The sequence below is a fragment of the Colletotrichum spaethianum genome (genome assembly GCF_022836535.1).
Source record: "Colletotrichum spaethianum MAFF 239500 DNA, contig55, whole genome shotgun sequence".
NCBI classification, from domain to species: Eukaryota; Fungi; Ascomycota; class Sordariomycetes; order Glomerellales; family Glomerellaceae; genus Colletotrichum; species Colletotrichum spaethianum.
In genome coordinates, this window is record NW_026054825.1 from 208,806 (window position 1) to 217,843 (window position 9,038).

The 9,038-nt window shown below is 53.6% G+C and overlaps 2 protein-coding genes across 2 annotated transcripts; one reads left to right on the forward strand and one right to left on the reverse strand.

Moving 5' to 3' along the window:
• Positions 1-245: 245 nt before the first annotated feature.
• Positions 246-1,268, reverse strand: ColSpa_12033 (ribosomal RNA small subunit methyltransferase nep1; the record flags this gene model as incomplete). Its single annotated transcript, XM_049278245.1, has 1 exon — positions 246-1,268. The coding sequence occupies one exon, from the start codon at positions 1,266-1,268 to the stop codon at positions 246-248; it is 1,023 nt and encodes a 340-aa protein (XP_049134202.1).
• A 3,873-nt stretch (positions 1,269-5,141) lies between these two features.
• ColSpa_12034 (uncharacterized protein) lies at positions 5,142-5,595 on the forward strand (the record flags this gene model as incomplete). The annotated part of the gene is made up of 2 exons (XM_049278246.1): positions 5,142-5,545; positions 5,568-5,595. 2 exons carry the CDS (start codon positions 5,142-5,144, stop codon positions 5,593-5,595), a joined length of 432 nt encoding a protein of 143 aa, XP_049134203.1.
• Positions 5,596-9,038: the final 3,443 nt, after the last annotated feature.

The window sequence follows — 9,038 nt, forward strand, 5'->3', positions numbered from 1 at the left end:
CGACTGAGTTGAGGTCTCAAAAGACGGGTCTTATATGTTCTGAAATGTGGTGAGGTTGGGACAACTCACAACGGGCTTCAGACGACGGTTTCAAGACAGCATCTCCCGCAAATGACGTTGCCAGCGGCGCAGAGCGACAGGACGCGTCCGACTTAGGGTAGGTAAGCTAAGTCAACATAGCGCAAACGGACTCATGGCTTAGAAACTGATGAAGCACATCTGTTTTGCGCTCAATACGGTGTTCGTTAATGAAGAATATCCAGTATCTTTGCTAAGCCCTGTGCATCGCCTGCCAGCGTCCCGGCTTTCTCCTTGTCCACCCATCCATGGGTATAACTTCCCCCAAAGTCGATGATCCAGGCATTGTCTTCACGGTCGATGAGGACATTCTCGGCTTTGACATCGCCCCAGATGATGCCCTTCTGGTGCAGCTTCTCCAGGGATGTGCTGATCTGTGTCTTCCAACGTTTCCGCAGATCGGGTGAACTCTTGTCAGCTCTTGCTTTTGACAACACGCCCTTCGTGTCGATCCAAATAAAGAGCATGCCAATTAACTTGTCTCCGTCTCGAACAACTCCATGTAGGCGGCAGATCCATGCTTCGGGGGGAGGAGGTATTTGCGCCATGGCGATTGCTTTCAACGTGGTGAGTTCCTCCTTCGCATGCGTTGGACCAAATGAGAGCCCAAAACGTTTGAAGTGACATTCAATCCCACCACCAACAAGAACCTTGTTCGGTCGTTTGATTAACACGTCTTCAGGGCGATTGTATATTATCTCAACATCCGATGGATGGTAAGACTTAGCCCACTGGTCGAGGTCTGTAAGGATGTCGTCCTTTACAGCTAGAGCCGGGTCGGCCCAGCCGTGTTCCCGAGTCTCCGCCTCGTACGGGCGCGGGACTTCATCAGCAGCATCGAGACCGCAAATGAAATACGGAGGGAACAGATACTGGGAGAGAGTCGGCCGGCTATCCTCAGGAACCGTTGAAGACGATGGCGCTAACTGGGCGACGAGAGGCTCGAACAGCTTTGACAGCCAGTCGTAAGCATCTTCTATATAGAAATCGTCCTGCTCTTCTTCTCCAGATCGCAGTAAGTGTAGGCACTTGAAGTACTGGTCTGTGAGCTTGGGTGATCGATGAAAATGCGACGGAGAGATTGTGCAATAGAAGGCTCGTCCGTTATTGGTTCGTATGACGAGATTGCAGTCGTCTTCAGTTTCGTGTACCTGCCATCGAGTGATGTCGTATAGCGGTGGATTCGCCATGTCGATTGTTGTGGCAGATAGCAATGAATTGGAACGCAAGCAGGAGAATCCGGCTGCGTTCTTAGGCCGTGGAGGGGGGTCCTGGTTGAAATTTAAGTCCTCCGCTGCGCGCACCCTAACAAAAGTGCTGTTAGCGAGTGTGGTCCGTGCTCCAGGCCTTTTTGTCGGCAGGCACTTATAACAGGCTTGTTATTGGGCGGTGGTGCCGACGACTTGATGTTCGCCACAATGGCTCACCAATGACGGCCTAGCAATCACACTAGTCCTGGGCGTCTCGCCTGGCCTAATTGTGACGGCCATTTTGCCAGCAATACGCCCTATAACAATCTCTTGGCATTTTTTTTACTGGTAGGCACTTATAACAGGCTCGTTATTAGGCGGTGGTGCCGACGACTTGATGTTCGTCACAATGGCTCACCAATGCCGGCCTAGCAATCACACTAGTCCTGGGCGTCTCGCCTGGCCTAATTGTGACGGCCAGTTTGCCGCAATCCCTTGGCTTCTGTCCGGTTTGAAGACCCGTGCATAGGACTATGATCTGTGAAGCTTCCTGTGTATATGACATTGTCATTCCCGAGACACAAAGCATGATGGCCCACGCTATCTAGCAATTCTATCTAATCATTCAAACCTTGCACCTGAACATCTCTATACCACTAAGATGTGTCGAGCATATAAATATACTTACTCATGCGGGCACCAATACGGAGAAAAGTGGTACGAACCCGAGAATGCTGAAGATTGCCCCGAGGCCGTGAGCGCCAATCGTCGACACAGTCGACGTGGGACTCTGTTGCGTTGCAGTCCCCTTGCAACCGCCACCGTGTCAGCCCAGGGCATTTGTGACCGAGACAAGTGCTACGCTAAGGAGTACCTCATACCCTACGGGTGGTGGTGTCACCATTGCGGTACGATGAACGCAGCTGGGACAAAGCACTGTACGAATCCTCAGGCCGGTCACAGTCAAAGGCCGTGTCGCCATGATCCTTGTCGAAATTGCGAAGCCCACGACCCTGCCGAACCACAATACTGAGCAAACCACCTTGAGAGCATTACATCTCGTCTTCTACAACTTTCAGTATAGGCACGTGCGGCTCAAAGCCTGGAGGGTGTGATGTGTGCGAGAAAGTCACCTGCATCATCGACCTAGAAAAACTACGCAGAGCCTAGCTTCTTGGACGCACACGAACAGAACAATCAGGATGCAAGAGTGGAAACAGGAGAGATGGGATATGTGTGAGAAGCACCAAATAAATGACTTAATGGGTGGCTTAGCTGAAGGGCCGCAACGGATTCAGTCCCGTCTGATCGTCTCCGGCGCATATTAGCGATCGGACCCATCGGCCTACCCGTCATCTTCGCCGAGCTAGACCACCCCTGGAGTACACCAGAAAACCCAATCAAAAACTCGATTGCTATCATGAAGTCGTTCTACTAGATATTGGCGAAATGAAGCTGCCTATAAGCGCTCATTGAACGCTTGACCATCTTGCTTGCCCATAACATTGTAACGGCACCTGGCATTGTCCCTTTGGTGGAATTGCAGATGAAACTTCTTAATCATGCCACATGTGACGCACTCGTAATAAGCGTTCTAAATCCTGTCAGCGCAGGATCTCCATCGCAACCCCCAAGTCCTGGATCTCCTTCTTCAGTCTTTCCCTACGCTCCCTCGTCCCACGGGACTCCTCCGCCAGAACAAGCAGCTTCTCCGGGTCCAGGCAGAGGACCCATCGCTCCGAAGATAGCCTAAGGGGGTTCTCTGGGCCAAAAAGCAGCTTGTAGTCAACCGCCTGGCTGAATATATTATAACGAATCGCTTATAAGCGACATTATACTAGACCTCGAGGGTTTCATGGATGGTTTCCGTGGCATGTGCTGCGTTGCTCTTGTTCGTGACTGCGTCAGGAACATCACTCAAATTGACGATAAGCGGGTCCGGGCCCCACTTAGAACTATCTCTTAGGGCCTTGGGCCGCAGCGTTTCCTTGATCCGGGAGCCATAGCTCTTCTACTAGTTATGGTTGAAGTAGTGATTCAGCGTGTACAGCATTAGCTGCCGCTAGACGTTGACCAGCAAAGTTGCTTGGCCTATGCTATTATTGCATTTTGCGCGGAGGTCGTCCAAGATGGCAGACGAGACGTTCTGGAGCACCTGAGTGTCTGCACAAACGACCTCTAGTGCCGCCGAAATGAAGCGATGAACAACGAGTATGATCTTGCTGAGGTATTGCTTCGAGATCCTCCCCCACCTCGCCGATTGCTTCCGAAATACACTTGGGAGAATGCCGTGGCTGAGGTAGCCCAAGTCAAGACTACGGGAGTGGTGATGAACACAGCTGAAATCCACTTCATGATGCCCTGTTGTGGAAGGTCAATAGACCAATCTGTGATGATGGTATTGTCCAAGTCAGTAAACGCTCCAGGAGTATGAACGTCAAATGTATCAAGCTGAAGAATGCTGCTGTCATCCTCAATCATGTTCTTTTCACGGAGTTGATCGATTTTCTGCCAAGCTACATCTTGTGTGGCTTTCTGAGTCCGATTGCCATTCCTCAAGGTCCTACTGATGGTGAAGCGGGACACGTCGGCATCATAATGTTCGCGAAGAGAAGCAGCCATCTATCAAGTGTCAGACACGGATCAAGGGCAAGTTGGCTGCGCAGGGCGCTCAGCATAAGAGGAGTGATGGACTTGGGGCGGCCGCGAGTATTTGTTGGGATATTCGCAGGCCCAAACAGAAGCAGTTTCGAGCGAATTCGTCGCACCGTCCGTGGATTCCACCCGAATAAATTGGCTATGCTGTCATCAGTGGCAGTTTCACCTAGTACGGCGAAGCGGAGCAGATGAATCGGCAGACACTGGAGCTAAGGAAGAAGGTGCTGAGACCAGAGAATCCCTCCACACTCGGCAGCATGAACAACTTGGCACTCGTGCATCGATCAGGGGAAGCATAGCGAAGCGGAACAGATGCATCGGCAGGCACTGAAGCTGAAAGAAAAGTTGTTGGGAACGAATCATCCTTCGACGCTAAGGACACGACATAACCTCGAAGCTAATTTGGAGACTTATACAAACGCTGGTTTAACGTCTCTGACAGGCTGACTTTTCTCCCATATATGTCGCGTCAGCTCGCAACTTCAAGTAGGAATATTCATCTTAACCTTTCTAAGCGGCCTTGCCAGCTTGTACCTGTGAGCCTTCGGCTAGGAGCTATCGACTTTTGCTCGTGAATTCAGTAAATAATATGTGGTCGCTTAGGGATACTCATTTATACACTCGAAAATGTACAAGGAAGTACACATAAGCAGGACGGTTCAGCCAATTCTTGCTGATGCTCTTGCACAAGTCATTGTTGGCGTGGAGGCTAACGATGAACTCTGAATTAGGTTCAGAGTAACCTGTATGCATAAGTAGGACTTGTGTATGTCAACAAGCAAACATAAGCAAGCGGTATATACTTAAGTCTGCACTGATCATCGCCATTTGTGGATCTTAGATTATATGACACAGGTCTGATCGATTAACACAGTGTAGAAGCTCTTTCTGGCTTTGCGGCGGAGGTTACTAAGGAAGTACTCTATGGGTCTCGGCATGTATCCTGTCAGCAAACGGATCCATAAATGTCTGTGCGCAGAAGAATTCCAGTCTTCAGAACATGGAAACCAATTTCGATTTCTACAGTACAGCGAAGGAATCTCGCTGAAGGACCACAGTAATCTCGCTGAATATACCTAGATTCGGGGATCTCAGCTTATTATCATATTTTGTTGTTGCTGTTGAGAGTCAGTCGGGTGTTTTGCGAAAGGGGTGGTATTGAGACGCGTGGCGCGACACTAGTGGACCCACTTTCGGCGCGTCCCGTCGTGAAACATGCAGGCGGAGTCGGACACCATCAACGTCGCGTCCGACTCGGGGGAGGCCAGCGGAACGGAACGGCCACCGCGACGGATACGCAAACCGACGACCAAAGTCCGACTGAACGAAGGAAACAAAGAGATTGCCGACAATGGAAGCGCAGAGGCGAACGATCTCGGAGGAAATGGGGTGCGGAGGACTACCACCAGGGGCGCGTCAGCCGCGAGAGGAAGGACCAAGACGACCGAGGACGACGACAGAACCCTGCTGCTGGACATGGGAAAGCAGATGAGGGAGCTTCACGCATCCCTCCAGGTGGTTTTCAATGCATGGAAGAAATCAGAACTGCGCAACAAGGACATCCAGGCCGAGCTTCGACAAGTCACGGACGAACTTCGGACGGCGAACGAGGAACTCGGGTCAATCAAAGACGAGTTGCAGACGGTCCGCGACGACCTGCAGGCGTTAAAGCAGCAAGTGGAAGACGATAACACGAAGACACGCGAAAAGATCGAGGCTTTTGCGACTCAGGCTTCGGCGCAAAGCGGCCCCAGTCCGTCCTACGCCGCCGTCGCCCGAATCCCCTCAACCAACCAAACCAGCGATGCACGGACCCGTACGTCCGGCGTGAACCCGACCAACGTGGCTGACACTCTGTACTGCACGATCGATACCTCACGAGTTGAAGCAGAAGATGACAACAAGCCCAACGCGGGCGCGATCAGGGCGGCAGTGGAAAAGGAGATGCGAGCGGACGGCCATACGGGATGGCGGTGTCAGGCCGTCACCGTGAACCCAAGAAACGAGAATCTCATCAGAATCGTCTGCCGAGGCGACGCGGAGCACCAAATGGTCAAGCAAATCGCGCAGACGAAGATTGCCCCAGGCATGCGCGTCCGAGACGACGATCTGTATCCGATCAAGGTAGACTTTGTGCGATGGTCGGCGGTGTGGGAGGAGAAAGGAAAGTACAGAAGTGAAGCGGCAGAGGAGTTCAGCAAGGAAAACGACACCACCGTCGCCAAAATCGTATGGTTAAGCGACCAAGAAAACCCGAAACAGTACGGATCGATGGCGGTCTACTTGACCAAAGCTAGTGACGCCAGAAGGCTCATCTCAGAGGGCTATTTCCACGCCAGTGGAGAGTCTGGAAATACGGGAGTGTTCAAGCCCCAGTCTCGGACACATCAGTGCTTCAAATGTCAGCAGATCGTCCGGCATAAGGCAGAGAAATGCGAGAACAGCCTAGTATGTGGGCGGTGCGCCCAGGAGGGCCATCACCACAAGGAGTGCCGCGAAACAGTCCTGAAGTGTGTTCCCTGCGGAGGTCCGCACGAATCCTTCAGCAAGAAGTGTCCGAAGCTCTACCCATCTCTCCATGAGTAGAAACCTTCAGACCCTTCAACTGAATGTAAGGAAACAGGATGCAGTGCACGAAAGCCTGATGAACGATGAGCAACTGCGAGACTTCACAGTCATAGCGGTGCAGGAACCATGGGTGTGGAAGAGAGAGGGCAAGATCTTGACGGTGCCGATGCGGCACAGCAGGTGGACCAGGATGGTTCCGACGGCGTGGAGGGAAGAAGGACGATGGGGGATCAGGAGCATGTTGTGGGTCAACAAGGAGATCGAAGCGGAGCAGGTGCCGATACCGTCACCTGACATGACGGGAGCCATTCTTCGACTCTCGGGTCGCCGAGTGCTGGTTGTGTCGGTGTACGTTCCGGGACAGGAGCCCGAGATGCTCCGTCGCACGTGTTGCATGTTACGGCAAGCAATCGCGGACGTCAGGAGTGGCGCGGGCGAGGTGGTGGATGTGGTCTTTGTGGGAGACTTCAACCGACACGACCAACTATGGGGAGGGGACGACATCTCGGCGAGCAGGCAGGGAGAGGCAGACCCGATCATCGACTTGATGAGTGACCTCTCCCTCTGTAGCCTCTTGCCGAGGGGGACGAAGACGTGGCAGAAGAACGACGCAGCAACAACGATTGACCTGGCCATCGCGTCGGAGGAGCTGACACGGATGATGATAAGATGTATTGTGCACGGGACAGACCACGGATCGGACCATCGGGCGATTGAGACTATGTTCGAGATTGCGACTCCGGGCGTGGACGGCAAGCCTCGACTTTTGTTCAAGAACGCCCCATGGAAGGCGATCAATGCCAGGATTGAGACAGCAATGCAATGCATCCCTATGGGAGGCACTGTGCAGCAACAGACGGACCGGCTCATGTCGGTAGTATCGGAAGCGGTTGAGGCCCTGACGCCCACAGCCAAGCCGTCTAGGTATGCGAAGAGGTGGTGGACGGAGGACCTCACTCAGCTCCGTCGGATCCACACAGTCTGGAGGAACCGGGCGAGGGCAGAGAGACGGGCTGGCCACTGCCCACCGGATCTGGAGGAGCGAGCCCAAGCCGCGGCGAAGCAGTATCACGACGCCATCCGACAACAAAAGAAGAAGCACTGGCACGAGTTTCTGGCCAACGATACGAACATCTGGAAGGCAGCCAAGTATCTATGCGCCGACAAAGGCGCCTCTTTTGACAAAATTCCTCAGCTTACTAGGGCGGACGGCTCAAAGACGGAAGAAAACGGAGAACAGGCAGAAGAACTACTATCTACCTTCTTCCCTCCGCTCCCGAACAACATCGAAGACGAGGGGCAGCGTCCACAGCGGTCGCCTGTACCCTTCCCCGAGATCACGTTGGAAGAGGTGGAGAGACAGCTGTTTGCAGCGAAATCGTGGAAGGCGCCCGGAGAGGACGGGTTGCCAGTAGCCGTGTGGAAGCAGACGTGGCCCGCAGTGAAGCATCGGGTTCTCGCTCTGTTCCGAGCTTCGATGAACGAGGGAGAACTGCCTAGGCAATGGAGACATGCGAAGATCATCCCGCTGAAGAAACCGAACAAGAACGACTACACCATCGCGAAGGCCTGGCGACCGATCTCGCTGTTGTCGACGCTGGGGAAAGTGCTGGAATCGGTGATAGCCGAGAGGATATCGCATGCTGTCGAAACATACGGGCTCCTGCCCACGAGTCACTTCGGGGCTCGGAAGCAGCGATCGGCAGAGCAGGCGCTGGTTCTGCTTCAGGACTACATCTACAGAGCATGGAGGAGGAGGAAAATCCTCAGTCTGGTCAGTTTCGACGTCAAAGGCGCGTACAACGGAGTGTATAAAGAAAGACTACTTCAGAGGCTCAGGGCGAGGGGAATCCCGGAAAAGCTGGTGGCGTGGGTGGATGCGTTCTGTTCGCAACGGACAGCAAGCATTCAGGTCAACGGCCAGGACTCGGAGGTTCGCTCTCTGCCCCAAGCGGGCCTACCTCAGGGTTCGCCGCTGTCCCCTGTTCTGTTTCTGTTCTTCAACGCCGACTTGGTCCAGCACCAAATCAACGAAAATGGAGGTGCACTAGCATTCGTAGACGACTATACGGCATGGGTCACCGGACCATCACGAGAGGCGAACCGACAGGGGGTCCAGGCCATCATCGACCGAGCCCTCGACTGGGAGCGACGAAGCGGAGCGACCTTCGAGACAGACAAGACAGCCATTATACACTTTACACGGAACTGGCGCCAGCCAGAGGACTGGTCCCCTTTCAGTATCAAGGGGGACATCGTCCGGCCCAAAGACCAGGTAAAGATTCTAGGCGTGATCATGGACACCAAGCTCCGCTTCAAGCAACACGTGGCAGAAGCGGCATCGAAGGGCCTCGAAGCCGTGCTGGAGCTCAGACGACTCAAGGGCTTGTCACCGTCAACGGCGAGACAGCTCTTCGTGGCGGCGGTGGCCCCCACGATGGACTACGCATCGACCGTCTGGAAACACACGTGTAACGCAGCCCAGATGAAGGTCATCAACAGGGTGCAGAGGATCGGGGCTCAAGCAGTTGTGGGAACCTTCAA